The sequence below is a fragment of the Acanthopagrus latus genome, chromosome 20, assembly GCF_904848185.1.
Source record: "Acanthopagrus latus isolate v.2019 chromosome 20, fAcaLat1.1, whole genome shotgun sequence".
Taxonomy (NCBI): domain Eukaryota; kingdom Metazoa; phylum Chordata; class Actinopteri; order Spariformes; family Sparidae; genus Acanthopagrus; species Acanthopagrus latus.
Window position 1 is genome coordinate 2723183 of NC_051058.1, and position 21824 is coordinate 2745006.

The 21824-nt window shown below is 42.1% G+C and overlaps 1 protein-coding gene across 5 annotated transcripts in view; it reads left to right on the top strand.

Moving 5' to 3' along the window:
- The window catches only part of dnah9 (dynein, axonemal, heavy chain 9), a 157348-nt gene that overhangs the window by 120024 nt on the left and 15500 nt on the right, over positions 1-21824 (top strand). For 4 of the 5 annotated variants that reach the window (XM_037081128.1, XM_037081131.1, XM_037081130.1 and 1 more), the window contains 8 exons: positions 1036-1200; positions 3706-3846; positions 6348-6518; positions 6697-6819; positions 9329-9522; positions 10873-11021; positions 13635-13762; positions 18265-18492. In XM_037081128.1, coding sequence (XP_036937023.1) covers positions 1036-1200; positions 3706-3846; positions 6348-6518; positions 6697-6819; positions 9329-9522; positions 10873-11021; positions 13635-13762; positions 18265-18492 — 1299 coding nt within the window. Of the gene's footprint in view, positions 1-1035; positions 1201-3705; positions 3847-6347; positions 6519-6696; positions 6820-9328; positions 9523-10872; positions 11022-13634; positions 13763-14326; positions 15609-18264; positions 18493-21824 lie in introns of those variants that run through there. The other variant, XM_037081132.1, reaches the window with a different exon arrangement.

Genomic DNA, 21824 nt, shown 5'->3' on the forward strand with positions numbered 1-21824 from the left:
CCACCCCCACTCCCACCAGCAGCTTTTCCAGCTCCCCCGGTGGGTACACGGGGGCAGAGACGAGCAGCGCCAGAAACGTATAACCACCGTCTGGCAGGGATCACGCCGCTCAAAAAAACCCTCAGCTATTATCAGTCACCGACAACACTGGAGTAGGCAAATCTCACAACAGCCCGCCCTCCTGTAATTACAACAATTCAAAGGTCAAAGAGGCTTCTATTAAGGGAAACTTCAATAAAGCAAAGCCATTATCGAGCAGAAACAAGGAGCTACAACAGACTCTAATGAAGGACAAAGCAGAATGAAGCAATAAAGAGAAGTAACCGTGCCCTGCCGACTTTGTTCTCCCGACGCCGCTCAAACCAAAGGCTTTGAAACAGTGAAAGTTTCTCTAAGACGCTTGTTTTTTTTTTTTTTTTCAGCTAGAACAAAGACAGAAAAAAAGTGTTTGACTTCAAGCTTTATTAGAGGACAGGGTGCTCTAATCCATATGGTGAGGTGTGAGTACAGCCCGTTGTTGCTGAGCCGTGTGTGTGCATATTCTGCCTGTATCGGTTCATAATTGAATGCATACATGCATGTGTCAGATGAATCATAGAAACGTGTGTGAAAGAAAATGTGTGTGTGTGTGTGTGCATGTGTGCGTGCATGCGTGTGTGTGTGTGTGTGTGTGTGTGTGTGTGCGGTTCACCATCAAAGCTCCTTCCCTTCTTGCTGGAATCGACGGTCTCATCACATCTAGGGTTAGGTCGCCTGGCAGAGGTTTGATGTTGGCAACCAGAAGGAAGCTGGCTAATCCAGCCCAGAGCGCTCCCTTCATGGGTCCGGATAGCCAGCGCAGAGCATATCGATTAGTTCTGCCTTTGAGGTGCCCTTCAGTATTCATGTCCTCTTATTGACCCACACCTTCAACATCTCCCACCGCCTCACATTATGATGCGGCCAGAAAAGAACCTGACAGGCAAGCATACGGTGTATCTGAAATCCTGATATAAGTTGGAAAACAAGTTGTTGTGTGTTTGTGTTTTTTATTAGTCTGACCTGACCAAGCAGCAAAACGGTTTTAAGATCACTCTGAAGACACTGGAGGACAATCTGCTGTCCCGTCTGTCCTCGGCCTCAGGGAACTTCCTGGGTGACACAGAGCTGGTGGAAAACCTGGAGACGACGAAACGCACCGCCGCTGAGATCGAGGAAAAGGTCCCATCCATTTTTATCTTTACAGCTCCGGTCATGTTTGTATCATCTCTGCTCCTATTGCTACTAATCACACCTTTTCATACGTACATTAAAGTCATTGCTGTGTATGTTTGCTGTGAAATAAAGCAGTTCCTTCATTGCAATAACAGTGTAGCAGGGTGTATGAGCTTTTAAAGGGATTTTCGAAGTGGGGTCATATAAAGTACATGTCTATACTCGGTCTGTACCGTAATCACTGTTCACGCAGTTGCGCTGATGCGGAGGGATACGGAGAGTTAAGTTTTGTTTTTATTTAAAGTAAACCTCTCGTCCAGCAACTGGGCCTCGCACTGTATTCTGCCGCTCGCACATCAGCTGTTGCCCAGTTCGCTAATGTGTAAGGATACGGAGGTTCTACGGTTGAGAGAATGTAGTGCCAATAGAAAGGCCGGTCGGATGTAAAGCGATGTGAATTTTCCCTTTAAAACATACACTTGAACTGTTAGAGATTTTTAAAGGTGAGCCTTGTTTTAGGTGGTTTATTTCGCTTTCTTTTTTTTTTGTTATTACCAAGTAAATATTGGGTAAGCAGTTACTACAGTATAACTACACAGTATGGTCTATCAACAAAATAAAAACTATTAAACAGAAAACAAAATGATATTAAAGCAGACATCAAAATATAGACAGCGAGTAAATGTAAAGCATTTGCTTGTTCATAAAACATCATCGGGGCTTTGATCCGCCCAGTTATTTATTTCAAATGCCGTTCTGAAAACTGACATATTTATGCCTATTTGCTCTCATGGTCGTGACTCGCCTACAATCAGTTTCCCCCAAATCCGATAATTTTAAGCCTCTGGTATAATAATTTAATGTTTCCATCTGGCAACGCACGGCACCCTCCTTCAAACAGCATAGATGGGCAGCAGGTCATTCAGGCTGTGGCAGTTTTTCCATTTTCAGATTTGTGAAAGTCAGTTCATCACATTCATATCGATGTTTATGACGATTATTTTACAAAGAGAAAGTGTCATGTACACTGAAGTCATTGTCAAAGGAGGCTGAGACTGAGTATGAATTATCATATGCAGTAAAAGACACAAACAATATGTACGCACTGTTAAAGGTTCTGCCACAAACTCTACCGACTGGCTACTCTCCTGTGTTATTTCTCATGAGTATTTTCAGCCCTTATAACTGCGCATGAATTATGTGCGAGCTTCTAATTGCAGCTGCATGTGACCTTCTAACTGAGCTCCTTTCCACAAATTGAAAGGAAAAACACAAAAATAATTAACACTCACATTTTCTTTGTCTTGTGTTTTAAGTGCGAGCCATATTCAAAGTAGTTCTCTCTCATTACTTACAGTGCAGAGGCTGACCACATTTCTCTACAAAGCATGATAACAGAGCTGAGAGCTGGCTACAACTCCACTGGCCAACCTATAAGATATTCTCGGCTATTACGCACATTGTCAGTCACAGTAGCGATGTCATGGTTTGGCCTTTTAAGCTCCCAGTCAGTGACAGCTTGCCCCTGTGTGGGCGAGTCTGCAGTGCAACATTTACCATTTCCCAGGCAATTGTCAACATCGTCTGGCCTTTCAGTGTTTTTCTTCACCGTCACAGCTGAGCTTAGCAGAGAGCTGCAGTGGTTCTGTAGGTGTCTTTGCATGGGGCTTAGCCACGGTTTACGTCACTATTTTCCTACAGTGCTTACATTTTGTTTGTGTCTTGTCTGTTGGTCTGTCGCCGTTTACTGTTTCAACCGGGTACCCAAAATGCTGCCACACAAACGATTTTCAAACGCGAGGGCAACTTCAGTGCTAATCTCGAGTTCACCTTGAAACTCCATAATGCTGGCCGCTGGTGGACGGATATCACGAGACGTCACCTCGCCAAGAAATATCACATTTTAATGTCGTTGTCACAACCCAAATTTTTTTACCGTGTAGATTATTTCAACTTTAGTTCCAAACTCAGAATATCAATCCCTTATTCATTCACCTACTTGAAGGCACCCAGTAAGTCTTTCATTGGTCACCCGAATGTACAAAATACACAGTATTTCACAGTAATACAAGTATTCTCCCTTACTCATTTTTTACCTTTTTTTTTCTCCAGCAAATAAGATCATGTCACCTTAGGAAAGAATGATGTTTCTGATACTTCAGAGCGCTCCTGAGGAAGTACTGTATGATGATGTGAGACATTCTGTCAGCGAGGAGATGAGCGCTGCCTTTGCAGATGTTCATTCTTAAGCATAATTGCACAGGCATTTGCTACTAAAAAAAAAAAAAAAAAAAAGGCACATAATTGTCGTGTTCCACGCAGTGTGAGAACATTTTGTCTGGAACCGTGAAATTGGAATAGCTCTGCTCTTCACTGGAGGGTGTTTTATTGGATGGTGCGCAATTTCATCATTAGCTGATTGATGAATCCTGAGTGTATGCATGTCCGTGCCGATGCATGCTTGTGTCTATGAGTATGATTTCATTTGTGTTTGCTCTGTCTTTACTGTAGGTAAAAGAAGCCAAGGTGACGGAGGCAAAAATCAATGAGGCTCGGGAGCACTACCGACCAGCAGCGGCACGGGCTTCCTTATTGTACTTCATAATGAACGACCTCAATAAAATCCACCCCATGTACCAGTTCTCTCTCAAGGTAGCCTGTCTACTGACACGTCATGTTTCCTCCCTGCCTCTCGGGCCCTCAGTGAGACCCCTCTTTACACTCATTCCTCTGTTCCTCCCCTCCTTCTTCCATTTGCTCGCCATGTTTTATGCTCTTTGCCCTGCTTTTATTGTGTTTGTGGCTCCCTAATGTGGTTATGTAGAGCGTAATGTCTTTCATATTGTCAGCCAGCGAGTGCTGAGAGGAGGCAGCCTGAGATATGGTTTGCAATCACTCCCGACTCCGCAGGTAGCTGCCCTGGCCCAAGTTATTTCCCAACATAATCAAATGAAAACACATTCAGAGAATATATACCTTTGACCTTGTGAATGAAATGAAATATGTTATAATATGTGTTCTTCACACAAGGGTAGACACATAAGTGACTCTGCTAAACTGGTAGGAATGACACAGAGGACACCGAGCTGAAAATAATGACCGTTAGCTACACTTAAATTGACTGAAATTTCAGTCTGCACCTGGTTTGTAGTATACAAGTACATCTCAAAAATGTTGAATATCATGAAAAAGTTCAATATTTTTTGTCACTCATTTCAGAAAGTGAAAACCATACATTATATAGATTCATTACACATAGAGTGAACTATTTCCAGCCTTCGTTTCTTGCAATTTTGATGATTATGGCTTACAGATAATGAAAACCCAAAATTCAGTGTCTCAGAAAATTAGAATATTACATAAGATAAAAAAAAAGGATATTTTAAACAGAAATGACAGGCTTCTGAAAAGCATGTTCATTTCTATGCAGTACATACTTGGTTGGGCCTCCTTTTGCATGAATTAATGTGGCGTGGCATGGAGGCGATCAGCCTGTGGCACTGCTCAGGTGTAATGGAAGCCCTGGTTGCTTTGATAGTGGCCTTCAGGTCGTCTGCATTGTTTGTTCTGGTGTTTCTCATCTTCCTCTTGACAATAACCCAGAGATTCTCTGTGGGGCTCAGGTCAGGCACGTTTTCTGGCCAATCAAGCACAGTAACACCATGGTCATTGAACCAGCTTTTTGTACCTTTGGCAATGTGGGCAGGTGCAAAGTCCTGCTGGAAAATGATTTTTTTGGGGTTTTTTTTGTTTTTTTTTTAAATAATAAACAATGAGTCAAATGCACACTGTGAAACAGCTCATTAATAATAACTCACAACAAAGTTAGGAGCCCAAACCTGCAGTTCTCTGTGTTGGCATTTTTGAGCTCATTGTTTTGGTCTCCAGTGAACAGCTTCACTCTTTTGGTTCACAGCTCTTACTGTGTCATGTATGTCGAACAAGTAGATGATCCATGGTATACAGTTTATATATTCATGTAACATGTATCATTTATTTTTACTTGTACCTTTGATACTTAAGTACATTTATTAAGAGACAGTTACTTTAGCTATAAGACATACTTAATGTCAGATACTAAGACTTCTACCCAAGTTCTATCCATATGGGGGGGCTTTTCACTTTAACTAAGGTAATATTTTAACACAGTATCTTTACTTTTACACAAGAATGACCTTTGTGTTTGTGTACAATACCTGCTCAACACCAAACAGCATACTAGCTGGTGAACATGAGGAGCAATTCACAGCTAAAGAGACAGATACTTTTCTCTTAGCTGGTGGAGACCAAAACAGATAACCTGTCCATCATATAAATTCTATAAGAAGCCAGTATGTTTTCCCCAAGCATACAAAAAAGTCAATTAATACAGATCACAAAAAAAAAACATATAGCTAAATTTTTTAAAGGTCCAATATGTAAGAATTGACTCTGTCTATTCCCTTCTGTTACAAACACATTGGAGGCAGCATGCCAGCTGCTGTTAGCTGCTAGTTAACTCTGCCTGGAGCTTGGAGCACCCCAGTGTGTTGACGTTTACATCGCTAGCACAGGCAACCTGTGAGGAATGCTGGCAGAGATCAAAACCGAGATGGGTTAAAAAAAAAAAAAAGAAAGAAAATGGGACCGGGAAAGCTTGCAGGGGGGATACAGTAGCTTACCATGGAGACACACAGCAGGGGCTAGCTCATATGCTTTATCAATGCTTCATAAATGCTGATTTATTTATTTAAACTTTTAATATTCTAATCTAAAATTCTTATCTATTAAAAACGGTTCAGCAATAAATTCATAATATTGAACTCTCAGACTCAGAGCATGGCAACACATTCATACACACTTACATGAGCTTCAACGCATCAATCAATCACAGTTAAAAGCTCTCTATAAAACAGTCAGGGTTGTATTGATTAGTTTGTCTTTAGGCCATATCATATCCATCATGTCAGAGGTGACCGACACTGACTTTAGGATATCCAGTTTGTAATTAACAAATGAACACAATACAACCCAGTCATGTGAATTTTTGGTTTACATTTGTGGACTCTAGGTGATTCTGTATTCAACAATGTTGTTACTCGGGTATTTCTAACACTTTGATGTCGGACAGTGAGACAGTATTGAGTGTTGTACTTGCTCCTGTGCGTCCTCAGGCATTCAGTGTGGTCTTCCAGAAAGCGGTTCTGAAGGCCGAGCCGGACGAGGCTCTGAAGCAGCGGGTGTCCAACCTAATTGACAGCATCACCTCCTCAGTTTTCCAGTACACCACCAGAGGCCTGTTTGAGTGTGACAAGCTCACGTACATCGCTCAGCTCGCCTTCCAGGTAGGAATGGAAGCCAGTCTCATCCTCTGCATGGTTTGTTCTGAGAAAAGGCATGCCATCGAAATCAGTTGCTCCTGAGACCAGCGGCCCTGTTCAGATCTAATCAAGTGGAAAGGAAAATGTGGTTTGTGCTGGAAATACGAAATTTGGAAATCCTTCCTGTTTGTTGTGTCCCCAGATTCTGCTGATGAATAAAGAAATAAACCCTGCAGAGCTGGACTTCCTTCTGAGATACCCTGTCCAGCCAGGTGTAACATCACCAGTCGATTTCCTATCCAACCACTCCTGGGGAGGGATCAAGGTACGGAGAGAGGCAGAGATGGCTGTATTGTCTTTTCTTCACTTTTAAATTAAAGATCCCCTTATGTATGTTTTTAAGACATACATTACATTTCTCTAATGCATGTCTGATATGGCTGTTGCAGATAAAAGTATTGAATTACCACTTTAACATCCTTACATGGCAACTCCTCTTTCTCCGTTATTAAATATTCCATAGTATATGAAAATGTACATATTCGCAATTTCACAAGTTTGCTGGATTAAAGCTGTCTCCTTCTTCACCATGAAGTCCATTCTCAGTGTGTGTGCCCTGAGGCTTCAAGTTTTCACATCACACTTTGATATGCTGTATATATGACCCAGACTGACCTCCAAACTGTTTGTGATGTCACAAATAACGCCTTTTAAAATCTAATTTTCATGAGCTCTCAGATAATTTACACTTTGAGCAATGAATGTGAAAACTGCCTTCTGCACGTACAGTACGTAATTCGACACAGCGAAGCGTTCAAATGGAAGAATGAGAACATATTTCTGAACTGAAACAGTTTCATTTCCTAAGAAATTGTAAAAATAAATAAATAAATAAAAAACGTTCTTGCAAAGATCTGTACAAAACTACAGTATAAAGTTGTTCATACAATCCCACTGTAGTTAGCTTGTTTGTAAAGACAGAACTCCTACGTTGAGATACATAGTTATGTGTTAAAAAAAAGTGCAGAAGAGTACATCCTAGATGCCCTTCATTGCTGAAGTCTTGAAAAACAGTCTCCACTAATAAAAGATTTAATTGACTCCTCTGTCTTGCCTAACAAAGTTTTCCGTCAGCCTGTGAGAGGCATGACTGAAATCCATTATTTCCCGCAAGGTATTCCCTTAAACGTACTTAAAAGTGCTGGCAGCATAGTTGAAGTCTGTTTTCTCTTTTTCACCCAAACCTCCGCTTTGACAGCATGTGATCCTCCAGGGCCCAGCTTAGCTGTGACCTCAGTGCGTTTTAACATTGAAAGGGCACGAGAACAAACTCTGCACACCCGTAGCTCCTCTTAAAGAACAGACGTTTGGAAATGCAGCCCTGTGGACGTCAAGCAGCAGAGGTTCCCTCTCTTGTCAGATCAGTTTAGCAGCAAACTAAGCCCTAACGGCAGCATGTTTTTTTAGCCTCTCGTGCTCATGCATTTTTCAATCTGTACCACCTAGAATATTAAGTTAACCTAAACCCCTCTGAGGATTTGGAAACAACCTTTCCCCAACTGCACTCAATCTACGGTGGATGATTAAGGCTCCAAATTCTGTCACTCGATTTTCTTATCGCGGATGGAAATATAATCAGTTGGAAAGCTACAAAGGAGAAGATCCACTGATTGATTGGCCATCTTGGTAATTTTAGCAGTGCCGGAATCCCACGAGACCCAGAGTATTCTAATTGGCCCTGAGAGGTTACCACTTGCCTGTGGTAATTAAGCAAACTGAATGTGCTGAGGCACTTTGTCCCTCTACCTTAACACTCACCCGGTGGTGAGCTTTTGTTCGAAAAGTAGATTTTTAAGGATTCACAAGGGTATTGGATATGTGTCTGCTAAAGGGATGCAGCTATTAACCAATTCCACTGCACAGAGCGGAGCGGTGTTCGCTGTTTATTCAAAATCTTATCAATATCAAGCCTGTCTTGTGTTTTTTTTGCACCAAATTCAACACTGCACTTTCTTGGGCCCTCAAGAACAAAACTGCCAAGTGTGAAGTGGGTCAGATGGACGGCTCTTGAGATAAGCGATTGACATAAAGACAGACAGACAGACAGCCATTCCTTACTTATTGCGTATTTTGTATCGCATTATTTGGTCACTGTATTATTTCTGTTTTTACCAACAAAGAAATGTAGAGGGGACAAAACACAATATAACCACTAATTAAAAAGGCTCATAAGATTTTATAAGACCGTAGTGTTGTGAAAAAAATCAATGCATTATACAGCAAAGAAGCCAGGATTTTCCCACAAGCTAATCAAACCATCATAATCCTAAATCAATGCATTCCTCATCCGTTATGGGAAAGAGGACCCAACTCAACTTGAGACAGCAAACACACTGCATGTGTGTGTGCGCTCGTCAGGTAGCGTACCTGCTGGGGGCTGCACCGCGTGACACTGCCGTTCTCCACCGATGTGATAAGGCGTCTGTCAGCTGGGACGTCACGCAGATCCCCTACTGGTTCTGCAACGGAAGCATATTCAGTCCTCCCCAGCCCCCCGTCCCGTTATGAAAGGGATCATGTTTACTCAGCATTTCCGTTTGAATAAATATATTTATATAGGCGTGAGGGATGATAAGCACTCCTTTCTGTTTTTTGTCTCTTTTCTTTTTCCGCCAACTTTTGCAAACAAAGTCAGACGTTTTGCTGCGTCTTGTGAAATGTTTCTGAAGTCGTCAAAAACTTTAATGCGCATCGCTGATCACAGTAGCAGCACTTTTTTAAACAAAAATACAGTGGTTTTCTGTATTACCCACTATTCTCTCTCCACCCACCAGTCCCTGTGCTCCATAGAAGAGTTCCGGAACCTTGACCGAGACATCGAGGGCTCTGCCAAACGCTGGAAGAAGTTTGTGGAGTCTGAGTGTCCAGAAAAAGAGAAATTCCCACAGGAATGGAAGAACAAAACCTCACTCCAGAGACTGTGCATGATGAGGGCCCTGAGGCCTGACCGCATGACGTACGCCGTCAGGTGAGAAGTGGAATCATAGCTTGCCCCTTTGTCTCTGATCCGTGAAGGATCTCACTGACCAGTGCTGTTTGGTCAGAGGCTAAAGGTTAAACATCTTAACCTTTGGCTTATAGTTTGAGTTGACAGGGCACCTGTGCTCACTGCTGCTGTCTTCATCTGTCACTGAGAAGTGGCTGCAATTACACAGCTCTGCAGGTGCAATCAATGAGCCTCATTATTAGACGAAAGCCCTCTACGAATGACATCAGACCCTACGTCCGTCTGTAATTAACACCCAATCTCCACTAACTTACTTGATATCTTGCTTGGATAATAAAACAAATAAAATGGATACAACAAAGCACTGCCAAGAGCTACGCAAATATTAATTGAACATTTTAACTGGTAACTGAAAAGGTTCAAATCTTCATTTAGTAGTCATTTTACAACACTACAGTTGTAGACTTAAATATAAGGTGTAGTCCCTTTGTGCTACACTACAGTCAACACCTTCTCAAGCAGCCAAATATAAGAAATTGGTCACCAGTGGAGGTAGAAAACCTCTTCGTTCTAGCAGTATACTAACAGTATGAACAGTGTTGGACGAGTGAGCAAGGCTACTAAAAACTAGCCTGCAGATGGCTTGGCCTGCCTACCTCCATCTGTAACCCTTCTCTTGGACACTAAACACATCCTCAGAAATAAGCTGTGTCACTGTGCTATTTATTGACCTCCAGTTCTGCATAAATAATTGTCATATTATTCACAGCAGAGGCCAAACTGAAAGCGTAAAGTGTTGATTAGAAACAGGTCATTTGATTGGATGTTGTTATTCAGGCATTGTATCCTTATTGAAAGCCCTTTTGCTGTCAGAATAGTCTCAATGATGCGGCTGAGGTAAGCTGGTTAAGTTAAGATGAATACCTCGATGTAATTGATCTATGGATTGTGTCAGACATGATTAAAGCTGTTTTTTGTTACTGTTGTCAGCAACATCAGTGTTTGCTGCCAAAATCATTAAAACATTTGAAATTCAGTTTTTAATTGCTGCAAGTCTTCGATCAGAAGATGATTTATGTTCTGTATCTTCAAATATTCTGTTCCAGCGTGATTTCCATACAGAACATATGTAAGTAACTGTTCACTCTTCCTTACTGTTGTACAGGTTGATGGATTCAATTCAGAGATGTTGAAAAAAAAAAGCCACTGACAACACAGTCGTGACTGGAGTTAATATTTTTTTTTCTATAAGCAGCTGTCTGTATAACACACTGTGCTACAGAAGATTCCCACTCTTAAAGCCATGCAGCTTGTCGGTCAAACATAATAAGAAAATGTTGCTAGGAGAACTGAGCCATATTCTCCCCGCAGAGACTTTGTAGAGGAGAAACTGGGGAGTAAGTACGTGATTGGCAGATCACTGGACTTCGCCGTCTCCTTTGAAGAGTCAGGTCCAGCTACGCCCATGTTCTTCATCCTCTCTCCTGGCGTTGACCCTTTGAAGGATGTGGAGAAACATGGTAACACCCTTGCTTGTTTCATCTTTAATAAGCTGTAAAATTCATCCTCTGAGTGTGTTGTGGACTTTATCAGAACATACGTATTGCCCATTTATCTTCCATCGCTTTGTCGTGGGAACATCTAGGATTTGGGCGGTATAGCCCATTGAAGTGAAGTGCAGGCATACCTGCATGCGTGATTTTCACTTTGATTCCTACTGCATTGGATTATCAGACGGAACAGCAGTCATCCCAACACAGCTGCTATGTGTCTCTGCTGTGATATCAGCCGTCACTGCCAATGCACAACAGGCTCTGGGTAGATTGAAAGGATTATACTAAAGGTCAGGAATATATGAGACAACACCACTGGTGTATTAGGGGCAGCAGAAAGTAAATGTCATTGGCTTTAGAGTTACTTTACATTTCTGTATGAATAATGCGGATGGCAGCACGATGGGCTGTTTTGATTTTTGACCACAAATATGCCAAAAGTTGAAGCTTTTGTACTGACCTGGAACGGGGCACCATCGCAGCCTGACACTTTTGAATCGGCTGCCAAATAATTCAGTCTGTGGGTATTTGAAGTCAGCTCTATGAAATATTCAGATTTCAGGGATTGTATCAGTTTACCGGAACAAAGAGATTTCCTCAGTGTTTCTCATATAACCAAGTCACCATACATTATAGAGTCGGTGTAATTGCATTCAACTGTCGATATCATGACTGAACAGTTTTTGTCTACTTTGACTCTCCAGGATTTCTGTTTTTGCTTCCTTCTTGAACAAATGAATCCATATCATATTTCAATTCAACATGCCTGTCAGTGGCAGCTGTTCAGAATGCAGGAGTATTTTAGATCCGTGGCACCAGCAGGTGGTTAAATCGGCCATAAACGGACAGACCTTTGGCCCTGTGTGGAAACCTCCCTCCCCTCCTAATATGATAAGAAGGAGAATTCTTGCTGGAACTGCCTGTAAGGGGTGTGATTATTGATTATCAACACTCTCACTTTGAGCGTAGTCAATCACATCAAAGTTAAAAGCAACCAATGGCTGCTGCTGTAGAGATAGCATGGTGGTGAGGAGAAGCAGCAGACACATTCTGTACCACAAAAAGGTGCTTTTCCATTATAGCTGTGACTATTGGGTTTCTCATTGGTATTGGACTTCAATTAGATTTTCATTAGATAGATGATGTGATTTTCTATGCTCTGCAGGGGACTAATATTCCTGAGACAAAACCCTCACTATCTGCCTGGTTTCAGATTGGAGTTTTAATGAAACAGACAAAAGTGATTGTATTGTTTGAGCTAGATTTCAATAGGCAGATTAAGGTACGCGAGGAAAGGCTGCGTCACGGACCATCTGCTGATTATGACCTAAAACGTTTGGTCACTTTTGCTTATCAAATGGACGTTAGATGGGAAGATCGCTTACACTGAAAAAGGAAACACCTGCAGACTCACTCAGTGCCACAGGAGACAGTATTCCGTTCCCACTCTGATCCTCATCAGGTCAGATTGAGATCATTATAATCTCAGTGAGTTCCAAATAGTTGTAGTATTTAATTTGTTCTTTTTTTAAACCATTAATCACACGAGTGTTTCAACAGTCTTCATTCAGCCATGATATTCCTTTATGGTGGTGTTTAGCTGCTTAAAATTCAGAGGTAAGTTCAGTATTTTATCTACGTATTGGCTATAGAGTTACCTTATATGATTTTATTACCTGGGAGCTCAGGAAGTAACACACAACGTCATGCCAGCACTGCTAGCTCGACCCCGAAAGCTACAGATTCAGTCAGACACACTGATGATTCATTCCACTGAGTAAAACTTGAGGTTTCCCTGTTAAATATAGTTTAAAGATGTTCTGACCACTTTTAGTATTTTAATATTTAGCTTAGCTTAACACAGAGACTGGAGGGGATACAGCTAGCATCGTAAGCTTAAGCACTGAAGCTGCACTACATTTAAAAAGGCTATTCTTAATATTATGTCAGTTTTGCGACTTTCCAAACTCTTAACCAATCCCCAGTGACACTTGAGTGGACTGCTTTCTATGCCCAGAGACTTGTTGCGACAGGTACAGCCACCTCAGAAAAGCCTTTTGTGCAACACAGCATTGTGCACCTGTGCAGTGGAGCTGCATCCACATCCAGCTGTCATATGCAATTAATGGAAAAAAAAAACATGCATGACTCCACACCTTGCATTGGATGGATGTTACATTCATAGACATATTTTTAATTTGCAATGCATCTCAATGCGAACAGTCACTTAACCTTGTTATGGGCATTTCAGACAGGACATGATTTGCGCTGGGCTTACTGCTGTATTAAGTGCAGTGCTGGTTGAACACCAAGCCTTGCTTTGAGGCTGTCTGCACTTGAAAACAAAAACTGCATTGTGGAAGCCGTAGATGAAAAGTAAACAAGAACAAGCACTCTGGCATAACACATCGCAGTTACCTCTGCATTGAAGCCACATCTGCAATTTACATTGATCTTCTCATCTAACTCTCTTTTAGGAAAAAAAAATGTGCACATTTGTCTGAAATATCAGACTTTTTGAATCCTTAGGGTTGAACAATGTATTTTTGTTTGAAATCTAACTTGTGTGTTTTCTTTCAGGGAAGAAGCTGGGGTACACATTTGACAACAAGAACTTCCACAATGTGTCTCTGGGTCAGGGTCAAGAGGTTGTAGCTGAACAGGCCCTCGATTTGGCAGCTAAAAATGGCCATTGGGTCATATTACAGGTACAGTATATGCATACACATACTGTACAGACCCATACAAAAGCATCTCAGTGTTGTATTGAATATAATGTATAATAAAAACGTGCTGTGTATTTTATGCTCAACACACACACAACCATTCCCAGAGAGCCCACACACCAACCTAATATGTTTTCATGAAAACATTCAGACAATCAGATTGGGTAGATCCAATTATATGTATTATGTCGGGTATTTGAACGCCATGAATTGAATAAATTGACATTTCAGTATGATTATTAAAACATTCTGGCTCTCTCTGAATTGTCCTACAGTGTGTGGTAAACCTCATCCCCCTCACATTAAAGGTGCCAAACCGTAAACAATACAGTTGCAATAAAAACTGACATGCAGACACTCATGGAGACAAACACACATTTAAAACACATTTTGCAAAATGAATACAGGCTTCATTTTGTTTCAAGGATTTTTCTTTCTGAAGTGGTTTTAGGTGGCATTTCCTTTATCTGTGCATGTTGTGAATGAGGTGTATTATCACATTGTTTTTCATTGCACGCTGAATTGAATGTTTGCTTTTCCTCCCAGGTTCGTCTGCGCGGAAAAGTGAATTTAATTTTCTGCGGAAATGTCCTAACTGAAACGGCCGCGGCATTATACAGTACAATATCTACAGCCGCGGTGTCTGTTCTTCTCTTATCTGGAGGGCAAGGCTGGCGTTTGCATTTTAAGTGGAAACCTTGGTGGAATTCTAATAGGAAGTATCGACAGATATGAACCGCAGACCGGGCACTGCGGGACACCCTTTCTTTTAAATCACACAGCTGGTAGAAATAATAATATTTAAAAAAAAACGCCATCACTCTCTGTTCCAGACCCAGGATAGCAAAGACAAGCAGTTGTTTAATTACCTTTGCATAAGAATCCCGATCGATAGGCTTAAAAAGGCCTTGTCCCCCTGGCAACAAACCTCCCACTCACTTTATCATCAGCTGTCTGTTTGTCTGCCCGCTGAGAGCCACCCCTGTGCCACTGAGGAAAACTAAGGGGAGGGGAGGTATCACATTGTCTCCCTCCTGTTTTTACTGACAGTAATTTCTACTGATATAATGCTCCATCTTCTCCTCCTTCGTCCTCATTCTTCCTCCCACCCTCTCATCCCACCACCAACTTTCATACTTTGGACCGTTTTCTCACACTACGTCTACCCTTTTATCAATCCTCACGTCCTCCCACCTTTCCGACAAACCTGCTATTGCTCCCTCCCTTCCTCACCTTCTCATCTCAGCTATCCACCTACCTATCCGACCCCCACCCTCCCGTCTCACAGTCCACCTTCACTCCCTCGCTGCCAGGCCCGGCTCCATCAGCGGAGGGCCGGGTCAATGGCGGGTTCCCCTTCGCTGACGGGTAATTATACTGCAGAACAGCAGCTCCCGCTCAGATGGGCCTGGGAGACAGAGATGCAGAAACTTTGAAAGCAGCCCATTGGGAAGGAGGGGGGGGGAGATGGAGAGGCAATCAATCGAGCAGATTGGAGTTGAATATCCAGCATTGGCTAGGCGGTGGGAATCGAGTGGCCTAAACTCGCCATCCTCTGCACGCATTTACTGCTAAAGCCACCCCATTTGCAGGCAATGGCAGAAAGAAATACAGAAACAAGAGAAAGAGAGAGAGAAAATTTGATAAAAATGCTCCCTCGATGTCCTCTCTTGTCTCTCTTCACTTTACTTTGTAAGGAAGTTGTAAGTCATTCATGGATTTCTCTTTTTTCGAGATCTTACATTGAGAGTTGTTTTAAATATTGATGGAGAGGTGACCCTTTTCGACCTTCTGGGATGGCAAGGAATAAATGGAACAATTTTGGGTATACTGAGAATATCTTTATTGCGACCCCATTTGATTTATTAATGTGAAGTGAATTATCTTGCATTTTACATTCTAAATAAGAGAGTTGCAAAACTTTCTCCAGTGTGAACTCCAGTTGCAAAGGTTTCTGTTACTGATACGACAAGGTTCATCAACACAGATACAGCAGACTACAGTGTAAGGTCATAATACATTTACATTAAACTTCCTACATGGAGTTTTTAATCCAGGTCTGGATTTAGTAGTGATGCCCCTACGTGAGCAAACAAGTGAGCAGATCGTTTTGGAGATGTGACACGTTAAAGTCAGCTGACAATAATCAATAATTGCATGAATTGCATTGCATCAGTTAATGCTAGCGTGACATCATTTCTTTGTTAGTTATGGCAGTTTTAACTATTTATTTACTATTTATTTTATGTTTCTCAGAAATCATGTTTTTATTTCTGACAGTTCAGTACAGTGCAGGTGTCTTATAAATCAATCGACATGAGTCTGGTCAGGCCCAAATAGGAGCTACAGCTGCAATTTGTCTGTCTTTTAATAGAAAACAATAATAATAAAAAAACAGAACACTGTTATCTTTCTTATGTCATCTGTTGTATTGATGGCTCACCATAGAGAGTTTGATTTTCCTTCAACCTCCAAATGCCTTTTAACAAGGTTTATAGAGACAACAAATGGGACTTTGAGTTTCTGAATCCTGTGATACCTGAAAAACCTTTTCAACGTGGTTATTTTTCTAACATGGTTATCTAATCCCTGCATTGAAAACCCTTTTTCTGTGTAGTTCAGCCTTAACATAATGACAGGCAGATCATAACAAACTTACAAATATAAACTTGTGCATGCCTACGATAAAATGTAATTATGCGTATTACAGTAAAGACCTTCAAAACCTCCGACACTCAACTGTACGCGGCGTATTTGTGAATTTTATTCGCACCATTTGTTAAATTTAGACGGCGCAGCCTGTCATGCTGTCAGCGCCCGCGGAGTGTCGGCGGTCCTGTTTGTCCCTCAGTCCTGTTCGCTGTGTTCCTACGTCAGTCTGGAGTCTGGCTGCTTCTCTTCTGCAGGGCCGCCTCCTCAGAACTGGAGCCCAGCTGTGCAGCTGTCCTCAGCGCTGCTCTTTGACGAATGTGTTTTTTGTGTGTGTAAAAGGAAAACGAGTGTGTGTGTGTGTGTGTGTGTGTGTGTGTGTGTGTGTGTGTGTGTGTGCACCTGCATGTGTTTATATTTGCCTGTGTTTGAGCCAGTGTGTGTGTGTGCATGACAGGCGGTTTCATGTGCCATTGTGTTTTCCCTGAGGTTGCGTTTGATAGCAATGCATCAAAGACCTTGCCAGTGGTGTCTTCTAATGGGTTTTAGATTCAACTTTTATATTATTATGTAAATAGGTGACTCTTTGATGTAGTATCAGCGCAGTCATCACGGCGGCTGGAAGGCCCTTATCAAGACGACGTTGAGGGAACAAAAAAATGTTGCACCTGAAAGTTAATTAAAAAGCCATAAAATAGTGGCTGCTCCTCTGTCTTGTTTGTTTGTCTGTCCGCCTGCTGGTCTGTCCTCCCCTCCCCATTCCTCCCCCTCCTCTCCCCCTGTAGCCAGAGGATGAATGGTTTCATTACAGTGACAAGTTCTGAGGCAGTCTCTCACTTCTTCTGTTGGCTCCCTTTATTGCCAAACTATTTACATGCCAAGAGGAAGGGTTGTACTCTGGCTTGATGAAAAAGCGCTTGAATTTAGACTTTTAATTTGTGTACCATTCATTATTCTCTAAGGCATCTAGAGGCAAACTTACTTATCCCCTTCTCAGCTTCGAGCTCCTCCCGGGCAGCTCGCTCACAGAATGTTAAAGTTTTCCCTCCTCTTTTGTTTTTTTCACCGACTCCCGCCCCCCTCCGCCAAAAAAATTGACGTTCCGCTCCTTGTCATGTCCTGTCGTTCGGAAAAGAGGGCTAACTTAGCCATCGTAAGGAAGATTAAATATGGAGAGCAAAGGGAAATGAGAAAGTAAAGAGGCTTATGAATTAATGACTGGAGTTATTAGTGCTGTAATTAGATTTAGGGAATGGGCAGTGCTGCATGGTGAGATGTGGGGGGGCTTGGCTGACTCCTTATCATTCACGGGATATCCTGTAAGTGTCAGGACAGTTGAGATGGAAAATTGAGCTCATCCACGCTTGCACGATACTACACGTCCGCTCCACCGCCCGCACTGCCGCGCTGAGGGATGAATATGCAGAAAAGTCAGGCTGAAGTTACGCCGGAGAGCGGTCGCTTAATGTCAGCAACCTGGAGATGGGTTTCAAGTGCTGTGTACCATTTAATTTGGTGCCACATCAAAGTCACAGTGAAGAGAGGAGAGTATGCAACGTTTAATTGCCCCCTTTTTGCTAGTTGTCATTACAAACATAAATTATACAGCCAATTCCAGCATCAAGGACCTTATTAAGCTATTATGTGTTATCCATTACAGCCCATACTTTTAGAGATATCCAGCAGAAAAACATTATCTGGGTGTTGATTAGTCTCTCTACCCCTCCCAGGGGACAATTCATTTTGCCTAACAACTTGTCCCCAACCAATAATATTTCAGCTCTCCTTTTTAACCCTCTACTTGCTGATCCTGTCTCCCGCTCATCCGGCTGCAGAACATCCACCTGGTGGCTCGCTGGCTGGGTACGTTAGAGAAACTCCTGGAGCAGCACGCGGATGGAAGCAACGAGAACTTCAGGGTGTTCGTCAGCGCTGAGCCCTCCTCCACCGCTGAGGGCCACATCATCCCACAGGGCATCCTGGAGAACTCCATCAAGATCACCAATGAACCCCCGACTGGCATGCACGCCAACCTGCACAAGGCCCTGGACAACTTCACCCAGGTAATTCATCCAGAGGTGTGAAGTTTCCCAGGTGCTCAGCCTATAAAATTCCTATATTTTTTAATTTCTTTTTTTTTTTACATATAAGCATGAGTTTTTCAAAGAGATTTTCACATTTTTCCCTTCAACATTAAATACATCAGCAAATACCCCACACGTGAATTATAATGAATAAAGCAATTATGTCTCTTAAGGGTGCAGTATGTTTTAGGGCAGAAAAGTTAATGAGAAGAGAAAGATCTTCATCGGCTGATTTTTTTTTCTGCCTAAACAATCTCTCTTTGCTTTCATGCCTGATTAAACTGAAGAAAGCTGACCTTAAAGGACGACACGATTTATACTGATTTACTTTGTTTAGATGTGGTGGACCCTGCCACCTTTCTCTCTTCAAACAGTGTTATTTTTCTCTGAGGACAGCTTGTTTATTCACTTATGGACAAATTACATATTTCTCAGTTTGTATCATTACCTCATTAATATTGCAGATATTAACATTCTGAGTTTGAATTTCTTCATCAAAACTGCACAGTGTCCCAAAAGTGGGTGCTAACAAGTGTCTAAATGAGACTTGAGAGGTTGTCGGGGACATTAAACATACTCATGCCAGACACAGAGACTCATCTACTCACGAGTCTATCTTTACAGGTCAACTTTAGTTACAAACTATTCTTACTCTATCTTTAAACCTTGTAGATGGATCAGTTAACAGTAAAGTGTGTATAGTATAGCATAGTAGGAAGCTTAGAGGAGTTGACGTTGAAGTCATGTGACTGTGATGTAGTTCCTTTACTGGCTAAAGTTAGCTTTAACCTCTTCCCACTGCATTTAATGCTTCGAAAGTCATATAGTGGCATTCATCTGTGAAGGTTAAAACATGCGTATCATAAACTGGTGTCTGTGCTACTTTGTACTTGCACTCCCTATGGCTTATTTGATAAGTTTACTCATAATTTTCTTTGCAGATTCAGATTAGTGTTGATAAGCTATTACTTGTGTCCTATCAGCTTTAGGTGCTGTGTTATAGGCAGCTGGACTTTCTTGAAGATGTTTCTTTAAATGCTAATGAGCTCCATCTGTCTTGCCTGCTACGCTCCTCTCTCAGGGGGAGGATGCTGCTTGTTGTCGTATGTGTTATTACATTCACTACTATTAAGCTAATGGCTAACAGCTAGCAAAAGCTGTATTTGTCTCCAACACAGTCTCCAAACTCTTGGACACCGTTAGCATTGTCTCTGTCTCCAGTCTGCACATGTTTTCAGACTTTTTACTGTGACCCAAGCGGAGCTAACTTGTTAGCCAGTTTCCAGCTGACTTCATCATACTCGTAGGCAACTGTAGTGCAGGTGCAGTTGCTGGGTCTCTTATGGTTGGGACTGATTCTTTTACGAGGGTCAGTGTCGAGGCAAAGCCAGCTTTGTACTGACCCTTGTTACTGAAGCAGTCCGATGTGAAGTGGTTAGCACACACACACACACACACACTTACACAAACCGTAGCCGGCACGATGTCATTAATAATGAAACTCAACCACTGTCTCTTCTGTTGTTCTGTAGTTGGGACAGAATATAGCCACTGATGTTGATTTTTACAACCAACAATAATTTGCGTGTCTAGCTCTGAGCGATGACATTGTGAGACACTGCTATCTTACCGCTGGACACACCGAACTTCACCTTGGGGATGAACGCCCCCTTCTCAGATATCTCCTATCATTGCACAGAGGAGGCCTGTCTATGATAATGACTCCTTTTGTGACATAATGACAGGAGCTGAATCTGAACAGCCTGTTGGAGCTCCGTGTTACCAGTGGGTGGGCTGCAGAGACCATGCAGGACTCGTCTGCTTTCCTCATTCTGGGAGTTGGCAGGCTCAGGGAGGACCAGCTCATATATGTAGAGACCAGAGAAAATGTGTTTTTCATAATATGGGACCTTTAAAACTAGCCTTAACTAAGCCACATATGATGTTAACACTCTGCCCAAGTCAATGCATATTCAAAATTATACTCCAGAGACACATTACATTTCATTTTTGTTGTAATATAGAATTACTTCCTTAACATACTTCCTATCTGAATAATTTCAGTCAACAGCAAGAAAGCCAGTTTGATTTGGTAGAATATTCTGCATTGCAGGATAGTTGAACATCCTCACTTTAATGACTTTTTGGACTTCTGACACTGTCTCATTTGAATAATCTTTTTAAGGCACATATTTGTGTGTACTGCAGCTGACATTTTTTTTTTTTTTTTTAGAAAAACGGTTTAATAGATTAAATATAAGAAAATTGGTCTGAACCAATTTGATACAGTAATCCCAAATACCATTAGTTTAGCCACTGAGGGCTACCGCTGAAGGCACACTGATTTCCAATAACAGTTCCAGTGCCTTCTTCATGGGATCTTTAATGAGGCTGATACTTCAAGCTACCTTCCTCTGAATGACTCATTTTTGTGTTTGCCATGAGTGGCAGTTGAGACGACACATGCCAATTTTTCACTCCAGATTTCTCATCAAGTTGCCAATTTGCAGAAATGTGGGAGCTAGCAGATGGCGAGAGTCAACTTTCACTCACCCTGGAATTGCCTCTGACCCTCAGAGGACACATTTTGTACGTAGCACATGCTAATGTTAAACATTCGGGTGGTTACAGTCTGTGGGAATGGGACAGAGATCACAACAAAGCCAATCTGATTCTTTTTTTTGTGTTTGTTATCGGAGAATGACCAGACAGCATCACGCTCCCGGACCGATCTACAGCCCCTGTTGTTACAAAGGATCAGTACACTGCAGTGGACTCTCCCAGCTTTTCTATACCTTATCAGTTCTCCTCTCTATCTAAGCCTCACCATTAGCTGACTGCCAATGCATCTCCCCCCCCGCACCATTACCTGAGTGCTCGGCCTCCTCCCAGTCCATTTCCACAGCCCTTAGTTTTGCCGATGTCTATCTGCCTGAGAAGTGCAACGCGTTGTGAGCCCCGCCTCATGCAGAGCCACTGGGAGGTCCTCTGAGGTAAAGATGGGGAGAATATTCCAGTCATGTGTACTCACTGAAAGCTAATCAATGTTAGGCTAACTCTCTGTAATAGCCCACCCACGTGGCTAAAGCCAGCGCTAAGCCAGAGAAATGACAGTTTCTTTCCTCCTGACCTTTTCACTGGGAGATACGTACAGCTCCATTGCTTATTTCCATTCGCCTGTAAGAGGAGGAGTCTGGGTGGTCCGCTGTTAACGTCTGGCAAAATGGTTTAGGTTTTTTTCCTGAGATAACACTTGCGTAGCACTGCTGTGAAGTAAGATGTTATAGATTTGCACTTGCCTGTAAAAAGGA